The 25,196-nt window shown below is 40.1% G+C and overlaps 1 protein-coding gene across 1 annotated transcript in view; it reads left to right on the top strand.

Moving 5' to 3' along the window:
• LOC306966381 (myelin basic protein-like) overlaps positions 1–25,196 on the top strand; it is a 40,917-nt gene that overhangs the window by 8,119 nt on the left and 7,602 nt on the right. Inside the window, exons 2-3 of the mRNA XM_079561129.1 lie at positions 2,004–2,060; positions 12,413–12,470. Of these exons, the coding sequence (XP_079417255.1) occupies positions 2,004–2,060; positions 12,413–12,470 (115 nt within the window). The remainder of the gene's footprint in view (positions 1–2,003; positions 2,061–12,412; positions 12,471–25,196) is intronic.

Genomic DNA, 25,196 nt, shown 5'->3' with positions numbered 1-25,196 from the left:
ACGTAATCGCACTTCCCCCCGCGGTTAATCTCTATTCACAGTGGAAACAGGTGTAACCCTTTGATTCACTCACCTGACCAATGGTATTTGGCAGACAAGAGGTAGCTAAAGTCACCATATTACCATTTTTGGCTCCAGTGACCTGTTGTGCAAAATGGAAAATGACTCAGGGGATTTATGAAATCTATTCTGTAGCATTCTCAGACTTAATCGAATGAATAGTTGAATTTAGAAACATGGTTTGCATATTTTTGTTCTTACCTTTTATGGCATGCGATGTGACAGTGTTCTCCTGCAGAGGCTGAACCGGGATAAATCTAAATCTAAACTAGACATTCCTTTGCAAAGGTGTTGGTACTTTGCTGCCTTTTCCAAATGATTCCTTTCATGAGTAGTTAAGAATGGTCTTTGTCTTAAGCAGAAGAAGTCTGTAATCGTGTGCTAGAATTCTGTTGATAATTGCATCAGAGTTTAATCCTACAAATATGATTACAGGCTGTGGACACTGTAAAGGAGACAGGAATTCACTCGACAACAACTGAAAATGTTCTCAAGCTTGAGTATGAAATTCTAGTGTCATGACCATTACTATTAGTGCAGTGTACAAGTCTTGTTCTAATTAATTAATAAATAGAAGAATGAATGTATAGTGCTTTGTTCCTGTGGGGATGAGCTCAATCTCTTAGGACCTTGTTATCTCCAGAAGGAGTGAAAGATGATTGAGGCACGATAAGCATGCTACAGACATGCCTTATCTTATAAGTCTGTATAATCCCTTTGAAGCAGGAAAAGTTTAAAAAATGTCAGCAATGATAATGCATACGAATGAACTTTATAAATTCCATGCTGTGATTATTCAAAGGAAAGGAGACTGCCCCCTGTGAGGAAAGTGATTTGCTCTGAAAGGAAGGGATTTGACTTTGATGCATAAACCTGCACTAACTTTCTACAATATTTTCAAATTAGTCACACAACCTTGTAATGCATCTCTGAGCCTCACTGCCGACCCAAAGTGATTTTAATGCTTCGTAATGGCGTAATAAATGTTGGTGGGTGTCACTTAATCTGCACTTAAAACAGCCATTTCAGAGGGTCAGATCAACAGTAGACCTCAGTCATGAAAATGTTTTGCTATATCTTTTGAGAACATAATATGCACAAATGTCCCCCATGGGCATAATACAGGGCTTGAATTAGAAAATAGAGTAAACACAGTGTTTTTTCCTCTCGGTTCCAATTGACCAGACAAATATTTTGGCGTGGAAAGGTTGATTGCTCAGCAGCCAGATACTGTTATTGTTTGCAAATATTGATATGTTTACTGGTTACATAGCTCTGCGATGTACTGAATTGTGGTGACAATGACAAATTGCCTATTGTTATCAGCTATTGTTCATTTCGTCTTTCGCCCTTTTCGTTTTGTGCTGCTTCAGACTTTCTCATTTTAAAAAGTTTCAAAATGAACCATGGCCTTTCACCAGCCAAAAAAGAGAATTAACAAGGGATGCATTCTGTATATTGTGAAAAATATATCAAACTGGGAAAAACTGCTGTTTCAAATAATGGTTTAAAATTGGATGTGTTATTATGCTATGCTTTCAGCCTGGACTAGGATATATCCACTAATGCCCATTTAAGCCCCAGCCTCTCAGGACCTCATTGCTATGACAAAAAGGCTTTCTGTTGTGTTGATGACCTTTCCTAATAACTGCGAATAAAGTGATATAAATGGGTCCCTCAAGCATAGACATTTACACAGTATTCACATTAAACCACTGAGGCACATGATCATGACGTCTGAGAGAGATACATTTTAAATTGTTTTAGAATATGTATCTCACATAATTTATTATTTATTATTAAACCATTCGAAACCAAACAATGAATACGTCTCTGTTTGCTCCATTTTCCCCCAAGCTTCATTTACTTAGATAAGGAGCCGTGCCCAGCTGTGTGCCGTTGACATTCTTCTTCTCATGGTATCCTTGTGTGCTCTCTTGCAGTCTGTCTGCAGCATGGGCCAACATCTAGGAAAGAGGGACACTTCCATGGACATTAAGGTAAGACTACGCCTGGAAATCTATTGCCTGTTAAGCTCTTGCTCTGTGCCAAAATGTTTTTGGTATGGTGAGAGAAGTGGATTTGGCCTTTAGCTCTGGCCTCTATCAGCCGGACTCTGGACCCTAAGCCGTAAGCAGGCTGAACAACTTCTGCACTTGTTTTGATTCATTACTTTGAGCGGGTCCTTGAGGAGCTCTGCTGAGGTCCCAAACCATGCATTAAGAGAAAATGTCAAGTATATAATTAATTGAACTCTAGTGCGTACACTTGCAATGAAGAATAAATAATGTTTTTTCTCTTACGTTTTAGAAACTAATTTCACAAACTTCTCTCCTCAATACAATATCCCCTTTTGTGTTTGGGTGGCACCTTCAGAGCACAGAACAACCTGTCTGCTTGACATGCAGACGATAGGAACAGACTGCCAATGGTTGAAAGGGGATCCTCTTAAACATAAAGCTTACAATTCATAGGTATTTAAGAGCTTAGCATGTAGGGCTTTTTTTTGTAAAGATCTGTTTGGTATTTTTCTGAAATATTGTTTGTAACTAGATTTGCAGTATTTTCAAAACAAGATTTAGTTCAAGAGCATTAATATGAGACAAAACTGAAATATTAACTGTTACTAACAGTTTATTTTACTTGTGAATGATGACAAGGGTACAATTGGATACTGGGTATTATTTTAATTGCCTTATCCTTCCTATGTCAAAGAAGTGTTATTTTAGTGGCCATTGACTCCTATGCTATTGCCCAGCATGACCAGCATCCAGCATTTTAGTTTGATCCATACATTCTTGGAATGTATGTGACTTATTAGGTTGACAAAGAAAAGCTTTTGGTTTCTTAAAATGATTTACTTTGGTTTGAAAAACAAAAGTGCATCATAAGGAGGCTTAGCCCTCTGGCATTTTAAAAAACCTTCTCAAAACTTGGAAAAGGTCTTAAATCTGTCTACTTAAGTCAACAAAAACAGACCACAAAAGTAACAGCATATATCTAGACTGTGATAAAGTCATAAAAGAAGCAAAAGTTAGTTGACCTCTGACCCCAAAAGTTTTACAGGAGAGATCTTATCTTACTCTGAAGTGTTTTCTTATGCATTGCTAATTTGCATAATATTGCTGGAGACCTTACAGATGCTACTGACGTAGATCTTTCAGCTATTACCTAGTTTATACGACTGCTCTTTTATTATTATGATGATTAATAAACAGTTTCAACATGAAAAACGTCAACGAATCAATTAATTGCATTTATTTCCCATTGTCTGCTACATAAGTAGATTATCTTTCTGGAAACTGCCCCAGTATTTTTTACAATTTGTAGTTTTATTGGAAAAAAAGTAGGATATTGTGGATTTATTACCCCTTAATGCACTCATTCCAGCCTGCTTTCTCAAGTTCATTTGCATAATTGCTTTTAAATGCAATATTCCAATGATGCTGAATATTATATTTCTGCGTTTCTGTCTCTCTGTCCTGCTTTAATTGAGATTTGTTACCATGGTCACAGAGTGATGAGTTTTTGAGTGGCCCCTTTCCAGAATAGTCTCGGGATCGCAGCTGCAGCCCATGGCCACTGAGGGAGCTGTTTGATCTGATAGTAAATAAGTGACGCTGAGAGACTTGGATTAAACCAGACCTTTAGACACTATCAGTACTACTGCTTTCAGCCTTTTCAGATAAACCAGATCAGGGCTCACTAACCCTATGCCTGCAGGTAAAATAGAGTGAGTTGTGTTCTTGAGACTCAGTATTTGTTTAAAATCATGAATTTGTCATTTAATATGTTTAGTAGCATATAATTAAACAGTTTAAATCTTCTGGATAGGTTTAACTCATAGGTGTCAAACTCTGGCCTGCGGGCCAGATTTGGCCCGCAATGTAATTATACTTGGCCCGTGAGGCTATACCAAATGACTACTCGAGCTTCCACATTATCTAAGCATCTATGGCAGGGGTTCTCCAACTTTACATCAAAAGGTCAGAAAAATACAATTCACAAACACCAAAGGTCCAACAAATGTTTTCTGTCAATGCACTGAAACTTTAAAGTAAAAATGCAAAATGCATTTATAAATCTAGAAATATAAATATTTTATTCATCAGAGTGCATTGAAACATGCATAATATTGGGGAAATTATTAAAAATATACAGAGCAGTCCTATGAGGGGACACTAAAGAGTTCTAGTGAGCCTCATGGCACTGCCTGTTGTCTAAACTCCTAAAACTTGGGACAGATCTAAACGTACATCACTCATACAGCTGCGATTGGAATTCTTTAATAACAACTTAGTCATAGTGAATGTGCTTTCTCAACCATGAACATTATAATACTATCATTATTCAATGATTCAATGATTTTCAAGCCATTTATCTCGACTGGACCTCAAGAGGTGATTATTAGCAGCTGTGTCTAAAGGGAGCGCTATTCCAGCAGACGCTGCCCCTACAGGCCAAAATGGCAACTGCACTTATGGGAATGCAACAAGCTCTGCTATGGCAATAAAAGTAACAGCACAGAGACACCACCGGGGTCCGGACCAATCACCTCAAGGTCCACTTCCGGACCTGAGTCCGGAGTTTGAGAAGGCTTGATCTGTAGATTAAGCAGAGCTTCTTCTGTTCTATTCTTTGAAACTGGAATGGCTGTCCATTGCAGCCCTGTCTGCTCTGTGTGGGCTGTCTGAGTTTAAACCAAAGGTAATGTGTTATAATGGCATCATGCAATTAACCCCAGCCTAGCGCGAGCTTCTTTTGTCACTGCTTTTCAAAGTGACTGTCGATATAATGAGTTTGCCCATTAGCCCTGAGGCTGCAATCAAATTTGAAAAGGTTGCTGCACGTGCCCGATTTTTGCCAGCTTTCCTAACCTTGTACAGGGCAGTAAAAAAGGAAATAAATAGCAAAAAGTATGATGGTGTCAGCAGCAGTGGTGGTGGGCTGCAGTGTGCACGTGGTGTGGATGTCTAATGAGTATGGGAAAACGCCACTATGCTTTGGATCAGCAGGGAGGTGCTGCCCACACGTTATTTGTTTCTTTTGCTCTTCAGCGCAGTCGTCATGCCAAGGCAATTGGTCAAGTGTAGGTCACAAAATATTGAGATAAATGATATTATTGACTGAATCATTTTATGATGCTGGTGTAATTATTCTTGACAAAAAATGAATCCCTTCTTAATCCTAACCTGGTTAGAATTAATTACAATACATTAATATACAATGAGAGCATATAGGCAGTTTTTATGAAATTTCAATTTAATTTTGTAATTTCGCCCACCCCTAATGTTTTTCTTTATCTTTTCCTAATGAACTGTTGACCAGTAACACTTAACACTAGTCACCATTGACCTAACTGACTTTGTCTACTAAATTACCACAGGCTATCCCTACCTCTGTCCTTTTCCTAGTCTTTGTGCAGACAATCAGAGTTGATTTGAAAGGTCTGGCACAACAGCTGGTTGTCATAGGAACAGTTAAACAGGAGCAGCGCGTGACAGGAGGAGCAGGTTTGTATTTAGGAGTCGTGAGCCCATAAGTCCCTGTGGTTTATAATGAGAGGGTGAATGATGCTGAATGACATGTAGCTGCTGCTCCTTTGTGTCCCCTCTGCACTGGAGAAATGCCCCTTCGGTGAGCGTGTACCTGGAATACAATTACTGAGTTCAGTTTAGAAAGGCTGCGGTTGTTTATGCAGTAATATGCTGGCTAAATGGAGTTTTATTAATGTTCTGAAATACATTTTTTTTTCTTTTTCTTATCAGTTTAGTAGCTTATGATTCAATCAAAATGGTCTCAAATATTTCGTGTCTGGGTATATTCAAAATGTGTACAGTGATATGAATCGATTTAAAGTAAACATCGCAAACCTAATTGCAATGCTTGCTATGCCAGGAAGTTCAAATTTTATCTAAAATGATGTATCCCACTGATGTGCAGGATGTGGAGTGTTAAGTAAGTCTGTCAGCTTTGTTCAGCTCGGAGCTGCATTCACAAAGTTAAAGCCTTGAAAATTATGCTGGCAGTTAAGTTGACAATTTACAAAATCTGACTACAATCATTTGCATAACATAATTCCCCATCTTTCAGTTTTTCAGGGTAAAAGATCAGGGAACTATTTTGGAGGATACAGCAAAGATTTGAGGTGGCATAATGGAGTTTAATGAGAGCCATCCGGTAACTGTTTTAGCCTGTTCCCCAAATCCATGACCTCAAACTTAAGTGTTACTGAAGCTACTTTTACAAATTATGCACTGTCTAGTAATATGATATTCATATATGCTGCGACTGTGTGGTTTCAAATTAAAAACTCGCTTTGTCGGTCCCTTTTCTGATGCTGAATTGAAGGCTGCAGTCTCCAGATGAGGGAGCAGGAGACTCATCTAGGACTTTAGCCTTGTGAGATGCAACTAAAGCCTTTGTGCCACCGAGAGAGCACTGTGTATTGTGGTCAGCTAAATAGTCTCGGAGCCCTCCCTTGTGTTCCCATCAGGAGAAGAAAAAAACAACCGTTGTTTTTCTCATTCGGCTCCTTAGACACAATCAGCCCGTTCTTTAAAGCGCCACCCAATTTGCAGAGGTCTCTTGTCGGGCTTTTCTAATCTTAGTCAAAAAGCTGAGATGAATGTCTTTTTGTCTTCCATCGTTAAGATGTATGAACATGATGGATCTCTGAAGGGCACACCTCTCACCGCACTGCAGCAGATGGGAAGTAAAGCTGGGATTCGTCTGATTGTCTCAAATCACCAAGGCCTTTGAAAGGTGTCCAAATCACCCCACTCCCCACGCACTTCGCCTCTTGAGCAAAGGCTGCACCTACACTTACTGCTTCTACACTGTCCTCACACTCAATTCGGGATCAAAGGCCTGTGTGGAGATGGAGCGTGACTAAGTACAAGTCAGCACAAAATCACCTCAATACAGTAAAAGGCTATGAAAGTCACATTGTTTTCATATTAGGATGTGCCTAATGAGTTCAGATGTTCAGATATACCCGCCACCAGACTGACTGTGAGTTTTCACTTTACAGCCAATAAGCCACTGTCAAAATACTATGAACAAGAACATTTCATACAGGGGATATTGCAGTACAAGGTAACTGGCCATTGTTATAGTTGTACTAGGAATTCTTTCGCAGAATTGTTTGATTCTTTTTAGAAGTTTTTAAATCTATCAATCAAATCTTTATTTCTATATCACATCCCATTAGCATAACAGCTAACGGCAATAATAATAATGCATTGGTTTTATATAGCGCTTTTCTGGACACTCAAAGACGCTTTACATTGCACTATTCGTTCACTCCATACTCTGTGGTGGTAAGCTACTATTGTAGCCACAGCTGCCCTGGGGTAGACTGACGGAAGCGAGGCAACCAGTCTGCGCCATCGGCCCCTCCGACCACCACCAACCACTCACTCACTCTCTACATTCGCTAGGCTTCCTGGTGTTACTAAACGGTCTCCCATCCAAGTACCGACCAGGCCCTTCCCTGCTTAGCTTCCAAGGTCTGACGGGATTGGGCATAGCAAAGGCGGTATGACCACAATGACAAAAACGAGTGCATTAGTTCGTGTTCGAATGCCTCAGTTTTAAGCAGACTTTTAAAATGCTCCTGTGTCTGTGCAGCTCTAATGTGCTAATGTGCTGTGGAAGGCAATTCCAAGGTTTAGGCGCAGCCACAGAAAAGGCCCTGTCTCCTCTTAAGCCGAGAGTGTGGAACCGAGAGCAGGAGCTGGTTAGTGGACCTCGAGGCTCTGCCGGGGGTGTGGGCCTGCAATAGCTCATCCAGGAATGGTGGGACCAACCCATGTAGGCATTTAAAAGTGAATAAAAGAATTTTAAACTGTATTCTGGAAAAATAAGAGTTTTAGGATGTTTTTTTTTTTTCAATTGAATTATTCAGCCATGCCTACTGTGTTCTCTAAACTTTTTTTGTTGCTTTTCGGTATCCTGTGGAGTGGATTTTTACACAGTAATGTCAAACTTGATACACATGTCATGTATCTATGAGATCTTGATTCAGTCACTATTAATGCACAGTCTTTTCACTGCAGCAGTTCAGTTTATCAAGAGCTGATTTATGAACCTTGGTGTGGAGTTTTGAGTAAGTGAGAAGTCACTTTGACATCTCCTGTCCAAGAACATCAGCAGTTTGTGAGATCTGGGTCCTGACCCATTCCTTTGGCTTCTTAAAGTAAACAAGGGCATATCAGGCAATTGCTTTGAGACAATCAAACAATTTAAGCATTAGCACAAAAAAGTTTAAGCATAAGCACAATGTTTGTTTGGAAAATTGAGGATGCCAAGTTTGGATTTGTATATTTTTTCTGATATAACACACCAAACAATCTTCAGTGTCATGTTCAGGTGAAGGAAAAGACATGGCTGTGCGATTAATCTAAATTAAATTAAGATTTTGATTATTACACTATACGATAACAAAGTCCTGCGCAGTTTGTTTGTGTGAGTGCGCCCGATCTGCTGAACTACCAGCGTGATAGAACTGTTGTATTTGTCACGGATTATTTGAATCATTTTTATACGTAGCTCTTGAGATAACGCTACCGATAAGTGCTCACCTTTTGCTGAAAGGAGAACAGAAGTTTAGAAGCCTCTCTATCCTTTGGCCAGCCGCTGGTTATTGCAGAAGAGTCTAAAACTCATCAGAATAGCCAATCTTACAAACGGAGCTCAAAGCAAACTTGTATTATTCCATGCCGCTGTGATGATTGTTTCTGTTCCCTTCGTATTGCACGTGCTAATGGCTCATGCTTTAGTCCGACATAAACAAACAGCGTTGTGTGATGATGTCATCAGGCTGCGTGCTTGGTTGGCTTGGGCAGGTGTGTGGACTGACCTGCCCCTTGGCCAGCAGGGGGCAGGTCAGACAGAGGATTTGGGCTTTTATTTATTGTCCAAGAAAATATTTTACATATATATATTTTTTTACATGTAGGCCTATACAGAAATAAATAAAACATATTATCGTTTAAATAATCTTCTTTCTATTTCTATTCTTACTAAAATAATCGTGATTATTATTTTTTCCTATACTCGAGCAGCCCTAGGGCAGGGCACTTGCTATCTTGTCTTATGACTGAGATTAGAAGGAAGTCTGACTTGAAAGTCAACAACACAAAATGAAAAATATGTGTGTCTTGAGGGAAACCAAAATCTCTGAAAAACCCCGACATCTGAGACTGATAAGAAAACAAATTAAACTCCATTCTGGTATATCAGCTTTACAAAACAGAATTTCAATGGAAAGTACATTTCACGCTTGAAAAAAAATGCAAGATTGGAAAATAACAAAAAGCCGTAGTCCTGGTCAAATCCGACAAAAGCTCATTATTGATTGAATTTTAATTGTGTTTCTATTTTCTGTCTTGTAGATATACTTTGCCTAATGCCTCAGAGCTGTCCAAAGGTGGAGCCTGGGGCTTAATATGTTTGTCTAGCTTTTGCCAGGACAAACATTTGGATAGTCTCAGTTTTTCTGTGTGTGAGGCAAGGGAAAGGCATCTCTCACAAGTGGCGAAGGTCAGAGATTTCCTCAACAACGTTCTTTTTTTTTACTGGTGGAGTTGTCTTAATTGGTTAACACTTTTGAGTCGTTTACCAGGGTACTTCAAAATTAGCCAGTTTGTCGTCCTGATGCAGTCATCTATATGTGATATAACTAGCAAAAGACTGTTCCGGATGCCTCCTGGCCGCCTCCCTTGGGAGATGTTCCAGGCATGTCCTATTGGGACAAGGCCTCCTGGAAGGCCCAGGGCACGCTGGTGGAACTATGTCTCTGAGCTGGCCTGATGTCGACTCAGGGTCCTTCCAGAACAACTGGAGGAGGTGTGCGTGGAGCGGGAAGAAAAAAAGCGGAAGAAAATGGATGGATGGAATGTACTAGTAAAAGTAAATAGCCCATGCTCTAGAGTAGAGGTTCTCAAACTTCTCTCCTAGTGCCTCCATATTCAACCGTTTAAGTAACACCAGGGAGATCGAATCCAAGTCTGGACTTAATTGAGTATAAAAGTGACATCAATTCTGTTTAAACTGGATGTAATTAGTGTCTACACCAGAAAAACATCCAAACACCTATGCATTAGAGACATGAAATAAAATTATCTCTAATTCAAATTGATAAAGTCAGGTGCACCCTGGTGCGCAAGCCGAAGACAGAAACCGGTCTGGAGTAATTGATACTACTGCCTTTTGCAGACTCATAACTACGTAAAAGGACTCATTAATTGCACATTGTGTGTGAATGAAAAGATGACACTGGAGAATAAATCATACTCAGCAGATATTAGCAATGTTCATTTCAGAGTCGTTTGTCAGTTTGTCACAAAAGACAAGAAAAAATATGCAGCTGCAATTAATGAGTGTATGAGACACGGTAATTAGGTTCTTCATAAACCCAGAAACACTTTTGTACTAAAACTGAAAATAGAAAGGTGAAGTTATTAGGTCTTTAACTTCTGATTATGTTTGTGATAGGAATTTGTTGTTAACTTTTTGCAGTGCTACTAAGTAATTAGTTGTGCTCAGATATAAAAAAATCCGTAATCATACATTTTAGAGCCTCATCACTGTGTAATGCATGATTGCTGTAAGTAAAAAGTTAACTTCAGTCCTGGAGATGGAGAATTCCCAATTGAAAGCAGATAAACCAAATGACTACACACCCTCTGGATATAGAGCCAGAACAGATGCTCACAGTCTGTGATGTTTGATGAAGAAGAAATTCACCAAAAATAAGCCGCACCATTGCAGCGTCTTCTGCACCAGTGCCTAGTGTGTTGGGGATTAGCCTCACCTGCCAGATGCACTTGTAAAACTAATACAATACTATCTTGTTCTGAGCTGCCCTAAATTGTGTTTCCAAAGTGAACCTTTCTTTCTGCTGCCATTTGACTCGAAATCTGATTAAAATTTCAAGCTCTTCCATACTATGAATTGAATAACTTGTCTTTTTGGTCAATGGGGTCGAGCAGCCTTTTCATCAAATGGATAATGAAGTTTTGTAATGTCATGCTTGCGCTTGCATCAGCTATAGCAAATAATTAATGCACACACAGAGCTGCTGTGTAGATGCAAAAATAATGTGAGCAGTGCACTAAGTTGAAATAGTAGATCAATTGCATTAAGCTTTAAGCCTGAACAATGTAGGCAAATCTCGATTGATTTAAGCAGACTCACAGCTCATTGGAGTATTTCTATGCTGTATCACATCTGCCTTTAACTATCGATTAATAAAAGACTAGTGTATTATTTAGTGAAGACACTGCTACTGTATCATACACTGCTATTAAACGGTTTGTGGACTGTTTCTGTCAGGGCAGTAGTTTACCTGTCCATTTAAGTCTACCAGTCCAAAACGTCATAACATGTAGCGCTTATTTGGCCTAAAGTACTTCAGTAGCCTTTGTTCTACAACGGCTTCACACACTTGACTTTAAGAGAGGAGTCGGTTCCCTTTTGGTCCATCTGACTACTTTCAATTACAGGTAGCTTTCCATTTTCACATTTTCTTGTACTTCTGAGGGGTTACCTTTGTCCTATTTTTCTGTAAAGGTCACACAGCATCTCAGCGTTATAGGTGTGGGAGTGCGGCGAGTTGAACTAGCGCCTTTTAGTCTTTTCGCATTTTGTGCCTTAGACGTATCACATAACAACAGGTAATATTGGCCAGAAAATACCTGAGGTTATTTGTATTCTCACTGCACACTAGGGAAGCCAAACAAAATTAAAATGTCAAACATGTTCTTCAGTTGAAGTTTGAAATATCACGCAGCTGTTAATAGTCTGTTTGTTGCACATCATTGTTAAGTGGAATCTTCAGTTTTGTTGAAAACCTTAAGATTGTTTTACTTTTACATAGTTACGAGCTTGCTCTGGACATTTAAAATATACTTTTTGTTTGGACAGTTTCTTCAAATAGTTTTATTGCAGATTAGAACATAGGTTTCAAAATCAGTGTAATGCATAATATTTTAATCTCCCCAAGATTATTCTGTCACACCATTCAGCTTCCCCCATTGTTTCTTTTTAGACGCATTGTACATTTATACTGCCAATATTATCTTCATATTAAATCTGTTGCATTCTTTAGGTCGGTAACAGCAATATATACCTGTACTATTTATTACAACGTTGGGTAATTATGTTTGTACTCATAATGTTCCTATCTCTCTTCAATGTTCATGATGATGACCTTCCTTTTGAACATTCTCCCAAAGACTAAACTTGAGCTGTTCTGTTCCTTCTTGTTTCTCTCACTGTTGGTCTGTCCTTTGCTTTGTTGCCATGGCACCTTGGGGCTTCATCTATTTTTGTTTATCCATCACAGGCACCTGAACCCAAAGCTGCCAACGCCACAGACTCGGGAGAGGCTGATGAAGTGTTTGGTAAGAACACGCTAACGCTGAACTCATGATAATTTATAGACTATTTTTAAAAATACACTTAGCCGGCAGTTCTGACAAAGTCCATTAAATAGCAAAGTTATTATTGACCATTTTCTGTGGGGTTAATGATTATATATGGCTGTTTACCGGTCTTTAAATTACAACCATTATTCAAAGTCTGTCATATCCTGCACAAGTTTTGGAAGTTCTCTAATAATGACAGACAATTAAATAAAGTGGCCTATGCAATACTGTAACTCGGCAGAGGAGGGCACAGTGCATTGCATAACTAATGTAGGTCACTTGTATGTTGATTAGTATTCATTTCTCACTTATAAAAACTAGCCCAATGCATTTACCCTAAAAAATAAGACTCACGATTAGATAGATGCGTGACTGCATGCATAATATATTTAGCCTAATAAATAATAAATACATTATACTGCTGCTGAAAATGCTCCAAGGGTGAAACAAATAACTAGCTATTTGGCACATCTGATAAACTGAACAGAATATTTCACTATACATTGTCGTCCTGTCAGCATTTGGGTGTGTGCCCACTTGGGCCCGACAGATATGGATTTTGGCCGATAGCCAATATAGGGCCACCAATATTTTAACTAATTTAATCTGATGTTTGTATCTATCATCTCTCAAATAATTGAGGTCGACCAAGGAACTCACTGCTATATTTATAAGAGTGAGCAACTGTAAACCATTCTTCACAAAAGACTAATCTTGCATTGTCGAGATGTGGGCCGCAAGAAATGAAGGATTATTGATGCCTGAAGAAGATTTTCTTTTATATATATATATATATATATATATATATATATATATTTAAAGCTACCCTTGTGGCAGCGTGATTAATGTTCCTGCCTTTAAGCAGGATTTTTATAGTATTACACTTTCTATGACTTACATTCCCTGGGCACGAGGATCAAGCATGTGTTGGAGGTTTTGTTTGAAATATTAAGAACTTCAAAGCTTGTCTAAATGCCTTCTGGCTGAAATTGCATTTTTCCCACACATGTGCAGTGACCTTTTCCCTGGGCTAAAGAGCCCTTCACTTACCTCTTGGGTCTTCACTACATCTGCAGAGATTAGTGATTACCGTTATTTATAATCAGTTCACATAGATTTTGTGTTCTGCTTTAAGGGCAAAATACCTTAAAGCTTTATATTTGCAGCAATTTTTTTGTCAGAGTTACATTAAAAGGTTGCGTTTGAAACCTTTTAATGTAACTCTGACAAATAATTTCACATCAGAACTTGAATACATCTTCATTGTTTCATGTTCACCAAGTAGTTTCTTTGCTCTGCAATCAATACACATTCAATCAGTTAAGCTGTGTGCTCATTCCAAAATCCCGAAGCACAAACTGCATTACACAACATTAAATGTGATCATTTCTAGTAATTACATGGTAGCCCGCGTGACCTCGATTATGACTGCAGTTGATGTCATTTCAGCTTAGTTCGATGTTATCGCATTCAATGTGCCTAGTGCCTGGACATGTTTACCAAGGAGTTAGCCACTTATCAGGAAAACTTTCAGCTTTGCAAGGTCTAATTGATCTGTTTGACAATCAATCTGCTCCCACTGCCGCAGCTAATTATTGCTCTCTGTGTTGCCAGGCTTTTTCGTTAGACTCACTGTTCAATGCCTTAACTTGTCAGAGCTATATGAGTGGCATCAACCTGTGTTTTTAATCTGGCCTTCTGTAGCACTGCATTGGTGTCAGAGATAAATGAAAAAGTGCTAGCAGCTGTGACACATGTGACACTTCAGAGGGTACAGTCTTTTTCCATTGTCTGATCAGTATCTCTATGACATAATTGTGATGAGAGCCCATTTGTAGGTGCAACTCATGTGCGATTGTGCTACCTTATATCATCTATTGATGCTATAACTATTGAAAGCAATGACGGACAGTATAAGGTTCAATGAGGCACTCCAGAGCTCTAGTTATCATCATCATCAAACCTTTATTGCAGACACGAGATCCAATTAATAAGATATGCTCCATATGGAAGGAACTACTATCATAAAGAAACACCCTGGATATCCCCTGTGAAGATAACAGAGAAGTAGAAGCAGCTCTCTTCTCATCATGTCTGATGACAGTAGATGCTGATCTTGTTTCTATGCTTAATGTTTAACTGACTGACCCGGTCACAAGGCGAATAAGGCACATTTTCTTATCAGTTTGCAAGTGTCGTAAGTGGAACATTGCCATTATGAAGGATACATTTAGAAACCTGCCTTTGACCTATAGGCACTAAGGCCTTGCTCATTTTACATCACTAAGTTGACTCTGGGTGCAGGCTTCAAACCAAATAAGAGAGATCTCCAACAAATTGAGTGGTGTAAGCGTTTTATGAGAGACAGTCGCCAGTGCTTTAGAAGAGATGTCCGCCTTCGGCGTCAGGAGTCCACTCTTGTCCGGGATGTCTCCCATGTACTACTTCCTGTTTGCCTTGCATTTCCACTGAAGGGCAAACACCACTGTCAGCTGTGTGACCGTTAAAAACCCATTACACATCCATTACAAGGTCCTGGTCTGCAGCAGGCCCCCACCAAGAACAACAGACCCCTCTATCTGTGTCTATCTGACTATCTGCAATATGGCTTTGTGCAGCTCGCTGTATTAATTTAAATGGACTTTATAGTGGCTTGTGCATGTCTACATTTATTTTGCTTTACCTGAACTGTGATGCAGCTGGTGGGGCTCTGAACATAACTCTGTGCAGTGTGTACTATGCTCTCTCCATATCATTTTTAATGCTGGCTGTGCCTCCCTCTGGGACTCTCTTGAGCTTCTTCCAAGACACGGAGATGATATAGAGTAAGCCAGTTATCACATGTCTTCATATTGCACACAGACAATCTACTTCACGCACCGGAGACCTGGGCAACCTGTTTATTTATCTGTGGGTGTATAAGGAAACGGTCTGACAGAGTTACTGCTACCAGGGCAGAGTGCGGAGGATTGCTTTCAAATGTTACAGAAATATAGTGATGTTATGTTATATTACATAAAGGTTATTCCAAAAGCCACATATAGGACTCTGTCTTTTAAGGACTAAAAGTTAAATATATGATATATGGTCTGAAGACAATAGTACAGAAGAAAAGATTAGGTGTTTCTCTACATTAACTCAATGGGGCCCTTTAAACATTGCATCAGGCTTTTGCTATTCACATGCAAACGTATGAAATGTCATTTCTCAGCACCGTCTCCAGGATCAGGAGTTGTGTCACTGTCCATCTGCTGAGTCAACATCATTTTAAATATCACAGTACTGCCAATTTTTAAGCATTTACTAGTGGATGCTGATAGTTTGATGCTGATAGTTTCTTAGCGCAATTCGTATCTGAATACAACAGCTGAGACACTTATTTGTCTCTGTTTCTGTGGCTGTCACCGGCCAGTACGGGCCCTGGCACTGCCAACTCTACACCCCTCCCATCCTGCAACTCCCCCACCCCATCTCAAAAGCTCTGATTGTTAAAGGGCAATATACATCACTGCACCATTGTCTTGAGTTATATTGCAACTTTTTCATTCTCCATCCTTGGCAAATACACTTGATGACTAAGACTCAGCATATGAAACTTGTTGCTATCAATTACCGTTCTAGTATGTTGAGTTCTGTGTGTGTCGATAAATTCAGGAGGACTACGGCGTCATCTGCTTTAGACCATCTGGCAGCACAATTGACAAGTGTGTGCACATTTCAGCAGCTGGCTCTCCGGCTACAAGAGTCCAATGGGGACGGAGGGATGGGTAGCCAACAGAGGACTAAAGTACTACCCTTGATACTGCGCTCCCATATGTTGGACAAATCACTTCCCCTCTGCGCCAAACAACACACTCCTCTTAAAGCAACAAGTGTCTGTCTCATCACATGTTTTATCCTGACCAAGTCCGCATCCGGCCATTGATTGCATTTCACACTCTCCATTAGATAATGCCTGTCACGGCTGGCTTGGTTAATGGCTTCCAAAGGGGTTTATTTAGCTTCACTACTGCGGCCCATAACTGTCAGTGTATCCAAAATGACAGATGCTTCCCACATTCATGCCTAGCCTATCACAGCTGGCAAACAAGCCAATGGTAGTTACTCGGGAACACGTCTTGGGACCAAAATTAAAAATTGTTGAGTTATTTAGAATATGTGCAATAATTGCACAGACTTTATGATAAATGACCAAATAAATACACTGAGGAGATTTGGTTTGTTGCAGCTGTCCTTTTAGATCGGTCGAGATTAATATCAGAACTAGAGTGGCTGATAAAACATAAACCAACATAAACCTTTAGTGTGATAAAGGCTTATGGATAACTGGTCTATGGTTGCTCTAATTATCCAGCTATGTACTGCAAGAACTTTAGAAGCTACGATTACCACCGAAATTTCTCAACATATGAGCCGCTGTGGGACACGAGCAGCACGTTTACTTACTGGTAGTTGAGGACTCTCTCCTCCAGAATTGCATTTACTAAAAAAATGATTGAAGTCAGCAGTGTGGGGTCTCTTTGGGTATCCAAAAGAAGACCAAGGCGTTGTTGTCGTTGATGGACATTCTAGTAAAATGATTTTCGAAGGTATTAATTTATGTTTTTGCATTGACTTTTTTTAATTTTTATCCATCAACTTGACGAAATTATATAAATATTTGTTTTCTATGCACTTTTGCTGTGTATGGCGCGACGTAGCCTGTTTTAAGTTTTGTTCTCCTCCGTGTCACCATTCCCTGGGGCGAAACTACCCCTCAACAAGTCTATCAAAATGGTGAAAGGTCAGTTTGTCGATTCCTGGTTAGATGTGGAAGAATTTAAACCTTGGTTGAAGCCGCTCAAAGATAACTGGAGTGAGGACTACTATACAAACTGTACAGTAGAAAGAAGAAGTATTAGCGTAGCACATGAAGGGAGTGAGCCACAAAAGTGCTAAGCAGCCGCGAGCAGCAGCTGCGTCGTCCGCTTCTGAGCTTCTTCAAATGCGATGCCAACTATGCCCAACACATCCACTGCGACAGGAACCTCAACACCCACAACCTGCTGCTGCTGTGCCCAGAGACGGCTGTGACTGTTGTCTCACCCGACATCAGAGCCACTGATGCCCAGAAAGATAATCCAGGTCCGAAACATCTAAACTATGACACTATGACGAGGGCAAATGAGACCATTACTTTATTTTATCAATGCACACATCAGTTTATATCCACGCAGAAGTCCCTTTTTCACTGTTATATTCACTTTTTAGGCGCCACTACCGCTCTATGCCTTGAGCGCATTGCATATTTGAAAAGAAAGAGACAAACAATTGTCAAGAAAGATTAACTAGAAAAAGTGAAATAAAGAAATCCTGATGTCCATTACATTGTCCATACACATTACATTTGTATCCCATTTGTAGATTTAAAAACAAAACAAAAACCTGCCTCTTGCCTGGTCAGAAAGTACCTTAAAAGGTTTAATGTATGCCAATGTTCATTAAGTGGTCTTCTATCCATTTAATGAACTTTGCAAATAATCTTTTATAGTTTATTTTACTGTCTAATAATTTATTACGCTTTTTTTTTCCTGCTTAATAAATATTCTCAAAATGCAACCCTTCTATCAAGTTAAGCTGTGAGGTCTTAAAGTTTTTTAAGGAGGTCTTAAAAAGTCTTAATAAGGTATTAAATTTGACTTTTCCTGAGGGGAACTTTCAGGTTATTTGAGGTGGCGGATCTAGTATGTCTCCTGCTCAGGCTTACAAATTAGAACGCGGCGGTGGGGCTAAACCACATAAGAAACAAATACACAACAGTGGAGATGGCGAGAATGTTTCATGTCCAGGACTTTCAGAGGGTTCAGAGTTGTCTTACAGCCCTGAGACCAGCTGGTGACACAGTATGACAGACGTGGCATTTTCATAGTATAGAACAAATGATTTAGCAGCTTCTGTATTCAAACTCTGTCTGATATACCGAAAATGTGCAAGATTTAGTTAAACCGTCGGAATGACTTTCTTGATGTGCTTTCTAAATGTAAATTGTGAATCTAAAATGATTGACAGAAGCAATATACACATCAGGATCTGGTAAGTCGGATTTTCCCTTAGTAAAAAAACAACAACACTCTTTTTAAGATTTAAATGTAGACATGAGTTGTATAGTCATTTTGAAAAGAAAAAAAACCTCAATAGTTCAAGTGAGTTTTTTAGCGACTTCCTTCATGTCCTTCCCATGTACATAGATCACAGTATCATCTGCGTACATTTGTATTTCACATTCACAGCACTTTGTGGGTGAAAGTTATGGCATATTTGCTGAAAGACTGACCACCCTTCTTTTTTCTCTATTCCCAAAGACCAGAAAATGCTTTGAAAACTATTTTTGGTGGATGGATAGTGCTCAAAGAGCCACTCTGCTGGCATTTGAAAAATCCAATTATGTGAGAAGGATAACAATACTGTGAGATTTTTGCAAACTCTAAAGGTGTGCAAGGAGAAATGCAATTGTACAATTTTAGAAAGAACTTCTACCTTTTCTATGGAGAGGGAGGTCGTATGTGTTTGATGTCTTTGTTAAATCGGATGATCCCCGTCTTTTTCCTGTAGGTCAAACAGATTTGATGAATGAATCGTCTGTAGTACAATTTTTAAGAGCTCAGTCACTGTTCAGAGTGTATCCACCTAAGGCCCATACATTATGCCCCTCCACCTGCGATCCCTATCCCAGAAGATGAACGAATAATGAATAATTTAAAACAACCTTTTCTGACATTCAGGCTTTTCAGCTCAATCAACGAGAAGTCTGATTTCAGAGTTCCTTCAAAAGGTTTTGGAGGCTTGAGGCACATGCAAAATATGGTAAAATGGTAAATGGTCTCAACTTATATAGCGCTTTTCCACTTTTATTCAGACCAAAGCACTTTACAGCAAGGAACCGCTGACCCATTCACACTCATTTGTATGCAGACACTGGAGTATGAATGAGTCATAAGATATAAAATGTCTTTATTGTTTTGGTCAAAGCTTACTCACAGTAGCACGAACCACTGCTAGAACCAAATGACAAAGGCCTTTGATATGTTGATTGCAATAAATTCACACGATTTTAAAAGGTTGAGGAAAATATTGAATTTGTTAATGAATGCTTGTTGATTTGACTTATGCGCTCCAGAAAAGAAGTGTACTCTAAAAACAACCCCATTCCCAGGTTAATATGAACTCCAGAAGAGAACTTCAAAAACTCCATTAAGAGAAAGAAACGGCATGCAATCTTTCTCAAACCTTTTTTTGTTTCTTTCTTACTTTAAACTTCTAACCTGTGGGGTGGCTTTGTTATATTTTGGGTGAGAGGTTGGGGATTTTTCACTTGGGTCCAGTGGCATTGAAGAGAATTAGAAGGCTCCAGTTCCCGGCTAAAAAATTCAGAGTGTTGAAAATGTTTTGTACAATGAACCCAGTGTGACATGCATTAATCCTGGCTGGGCTGTTGCATAATTTACCTTTTTGCTCAACACATTTTGTCGTAATGCTTTTACACGAAGTTAGACTTTTTCACTTAACAAAGTAGACTGTGGTTCTCAAGGTGTGGTCACTGGCTGTCTCTCAACCTACGATATAATCTATGTATCCCAGTATTTGTGTTGCTATGGTTTAGTCCTGGTTTGATGCTGAAATTTGTCCAATGCTGTTTTTAGTTAAGACATGGTTCCCTTGGTCTTCTTTGCTTTTGCATAGTATTTTAACTTTACCTGTGTTACTATCACTGAAGCTGGTTCGTGGGCGCATCTTACAGTAGGTACAGAGGTGGTACTTAGGGGTCTTCTTCCAAACTTTTCCTATTTTTTTATGCTTTAGATTTTGCACTTTCTTCAAGCAGCATCAATCATCCTATTTTCCCCAAAGCTAAGCTATAAATATTTAATACAAAAGAGAGAAAAACTGAGGATATGGAAATGAAAAGAGGACTGCTGCACTGGGCTGTTGTGTCAGCCAAGTGGACGGGGATTGATCAAATTTGGTGGGTCTGACAGGTCGGCTGACAGTTGGAGGACAGACGGGGAGAGCGTTGGCTTGATAACTCACTCTCAGCGCGCTGTTACTTCACTTGATAAAAAACGTAATTGTTTTCAATGTTTTGTATTTTTTTTGCAAGAAATTGTTTAAAAGGAATTTCAATTTGAAGCACTAAGAGGAAAATCACTTGTGTAAGCTTCTCATTTAGCCACTTTTTAAAACCTGAATATATTAAGTTGAATTATGCTCTGGTCCTGCCTACAGATTCAAATAGCATCAATCTCCTCGGTTTGTTCAGTGGCGCGTTATGCATATTTAATCAAAGGACTGTCAAAAATAGCAAATGATTTGAAAATGTAGCTGTCCTATTTTTTCCACTTTATTAGGCCCGAGCAACGGACACGCAGTGTCCCGCGAGGGACTCATTAAAACCGTTAACGGGGGACGAAAACGCAAGAATTCACGTAGCAAACGTGAACTGATATGCAAGTAACAGGGATCAAAACGTAGTGCTCCGCAAGCTCTAATTTTGGGTGGGGTTCGCGAGAGAGAATAATAAAAGTTGGCTCTGTGGCGCCCCCTCAAACAGGCAGTTTACATTGACCCAATGGCGGAGCGGTCGCAAAAAAAATCATCGTACAAAAATGACATTGGCCAGGGACATAGACCACGTCAGGACATGTCAAAAATGATATTATGACCCCGCCCTAAATGCTACAGGAAGTCGGCCATCTTGGCCCGAACCTCAAACCTTCAAAATCGTACCTCTTGAACTTCTGGCCCCTGATCCCCGAGTTTTCGATGGAACGCCTCCAATTTTGGCCAACATGTCCCAAACCCATGTGGCTTTCAAAATCATCAACTACATTTTTTTTAAACTATTGGGCGTGGTCATGACAAGGCCGCAACTGAGAGGCCATTTTTAGCAAATTTCAAAGCCTCATAACTTTCACAGACTCGGCCGGATTGGAACGGACCCAATCCGGCGCGCGTGCACATTCCCCACCTGGACCTAATGGTGGGCACACGCAGCCGCTATCGCCAAAAATGACTCACTGGCGCCCCCTCAAAGTTTTGATTTTAAAAATTTGTATTAAAAAAACGTGATGGTATGGAGGTGTGGAAAAAATCATACTGACCTTGTCTGTGATGGGGAACAACATATCAAAACCACGGCTCTCTGAGTAATGTCTTTGTGGGAGATAAATAATGGCCGAAAAATCGTTTCCATTATTATTATTATTATTACGTCTTTAATCTCGATTTTGACCCCCTGAACATTAACGAAAAGTCAATTTTATTTGACCAAATGATCAAAGTTGGTGTAAAATTTACTATTTTCAAGTCTGCGAAAGAAAGGGCCCAACGGCGCCCCCTGTGCACATTACATGGACGGGAAAAAATTAGTTTCACGAAAGTGAAAACAAAGTTCATATTCTGATTCTCCATGTCACACTGATCAAAAAAGTCAATCACAACATGCCTCTATCTCGCTTTATTCTTTTATAATTAGGCCCGAGCAACGGACACGCAGTGTCCCGCGAGGGACTCATTAAAACCGTTAACGGGGGACGAAAACGCAAGAATTCACGTAGCAAACGTGAACTGATATGCAAGTAACAGGGATCAAAACGTAGTGCTCCGCAAGCTCTAATTTTGGGTGGGGTTCGCGAGAGAGAATAATAAAAGTTGGCTCTGTGGCGCCCCCTCAAACAGGCAGTTTACATTGACCCAATGGCGGAGCGGTCGCAAAAAAAATCATCGTACAAAAATGACATTGGCCAGGGACATAGACCACGTCAGGACATGTCAAAAATGATATTATGACCCCGCCCTAAATGCTACAGGAAGTCGGCCATCTTGGCCCGAACCTCAAACCTTCAAAATCGTACCTCTTGAACTTCTGGCCCCTGATCCCCGAGTTTTCGATGGAACGCCTCCAATTTTGGCCAACATGTCCCAAACCCATGTGGCTTTCAAAATCATCAACTACATTTTTTTTAAACTATTGGGCGTGGTCATGACAAGGCCGCAACTGAGAGGCCATTTTTAGCAAATTTCAAAGCCTCATAACTTTCACAGACTCGGCCGGATTGGAACGGACCCAATCCGGCGCGCGTGCACATTCCCCACCTGGACCTAATGGTGGGCACACGCAGCCGCTATCGCCAAAAATGCCTTTAATTGGCTTTTAATTAATTTAAGTGGCTTGTAAGTGGCCCGCCCATCCTCCGTGAAAATCGCCAGAGGTCTTAGCCTGGCAGCATGCTGGCTTCTGTCAGAGGTTTCTCCTGAAATTCGCCAGTTTTCCCAATTTCCCCCTTTCTTCACAAAAACTACACTTTTGGACTTGTATATACTTATACTACCCCTCTGTCACAGACATCAGCTTTAATTTGGACGTTTTTGCCTCCAAATTCACGTTTTTCTCAACTGTACAATAACAGGAAGTTCAATTCGACTGTTTCCTGTCCGTCTCTCTGTGTGTTCCTCATACTATATGGGTCTTACCAAATAATTCCTTCAATATCGAGGGTGCTGCAGGGCTGAAACCCCCTCTCAACGACTCTTTGGGCAGCCAGGAATTTACCCCAATTACAAAATGATACAATATATTATTTTCTAAACTGTTAATCCGTTTCCTGCAAACACACAAGTGCGGAGTCTCTCATGACATTTATTTCACATCCGCTGTTTTTTTCTCAGCGTAAGTAGCTCCATTGGTAGAGAGCTGAGTTAGTGTACAGGAGGTTGCTGGATCAAATCCTGACCTTGACTCTTTTTCATTTTTTTTTCTTTTGGACTCAGCACTTTCTGGGAAGAACATGCATCGTCGCCGATGGTTCCACACTCATTAAAAACAGGGAAATGATCCCTCCAGTGTGTTGCTGGGATCAAATTTCTGCCTGTGAATTTAGAAAACCCAAGCAGTCATCAGGCCCATGTTTCAAGTGAAGGAGGTTGCTAGTCCAAACACAGCCTTGACACTTTTCTATTGCTTTCACCTTTTACATGGGCCACTGCACACATTGTCACATGAGTACAGCACGTTTCATAAGATGTGCTGTGCCCGTGTAGCGTTATTGCTTGTGCATTGGATTTCCAACCATGAGATTGCTGGGTCAATTTTGACCTTTGCTCTTTTTTTTTTTTTAACCGCACCTACGGTCCCACTCTCATGAAAAACGCTTTCATATGCGACACTAAAGAGCTAGAAATGGGGGGATCGTAGGAAAACAATTGAGGCAACACTAGGGAAAATGTCGAAAACAATCGAGGAAATGTATGGGGGAGACATGACTTGAAGCTACCTCTCTCCTCCAGTGGGATGCTGGGAACTAACTTCTGCTCGATAACATAGACAAAAGTAGCGCACATCAGTGTCAAACTACTATGGAGCTACAGCTCAGTGATAGTGACCTTGTCTTTGGTGTAGGAGGTTGCTGGTTCAAATATGGCTGTGACACTTTTCTAATGCTTTCTCTTTTCTTGCCGGCAATTTAATAGGATTATGATACAGTGAAGTCTGTCTGTGATTTTAACAGTTTATACAGTTTTAAGAGTTTCTGCAATTTCAACAGTTTTTACAGTTTCTGCAACAAAATAGGGAACACAATTATGCCACTACATAGGGATTTTCACAATAGCACTATAATGCAATTAAAGAGACTTTCGCATATAATGCACAGTAATGCAACTTAAAGAGACTTTCGCATATAATGCACAGTAATGCAATTTAAAGAGACTTTCGCATATAATGCACTGTAATGCAACTTAAAGAGACTTTCGCATATAATGCACTGTATTGCAACTTAAAGAGACTTTCGCATATAATGCACTGTAATGCAACTTAAAGAGACTTTCGCATATAATGCACTGTAATGCAACTTAAAGAGACTTTCGCATATAATGCACTGTAATGCAACTTGATAGGGATTTTCACATATAAAGCAGAATAATGCAACTTAATAGGGATTTTCGCATCAAAATGAGCGAGTTCAATCATGGGGCTCGCAAGGACCTAGTGTGATGAAGAGTGGTCGCAAGGGACGAGAGCGGAGGTGGTAGCAAGGGACGAGAGCGAGCGGGTGGTCGCAAGAGACGAGAGCGAGCGGGGAGTGCGCCAGGGGCGAGGGCCTTTATCGCCGCGCGCGGCTTTAATTATATTTCTGATCAGACTTTTCGGATTTTTGTTTCCACATTATGATATTTCACCGAAGGAAAAACTTAAGTTGTTTTATGTTTGAGTGACCCTGCGTATTCAGCCCTTCTTGTTGCTTTTATACCTTCCTTTAATGGATACTTTCCTTTGGTCACCTCATCAATGCTATTTGAACTTCTTGGCTCCTTTCTTTTGATTTCTTAAGCTACTGTCAGGGCCACTTCTTCTTGCTTTAATCAATGTGTTTCTGAAAGGTCATGAACGTGCCTTGGGTCAGAAATGGGGAGTGGTTCTTCTTTGGCTCTTATCTCACCCAGAACAATCACTGGAGGCCCAATGCCACGAATGCCTGATGGGGCTTGGGACAGAGAGAGGGGCTGTTTGGTCTGAGCTGGTGGGTGCTTGAGATTGAGGCTGAAGAAGAATTGCCATGGGCCTCGTGGGAGGCTGGTCCACAGCCACATAACTATCGATGGTTTTTCAGAAAAATGCTTTCCGTGCTTCATCCCACTGCTATCTTTGTTGTTGTCCCAGATGCACGG

The sequence above is a fragment of the Gobius niger genome (genome assembly GCF_951799975.1).
Source record: "Gobius niger genome assembly, chromosome: 8".
Classification (NCBI taxonomy): domain Eukaryota; kingdom Metazoa; phylum Chordata; class Actinopteri; order Gobiiformes; family Gobiidae; genus Gobius; species Gobius niger.
Note: the sequence above shows the minus strand (reverse complement) of the source record. Positions and strands in the feature narration are given on the sequence as shown.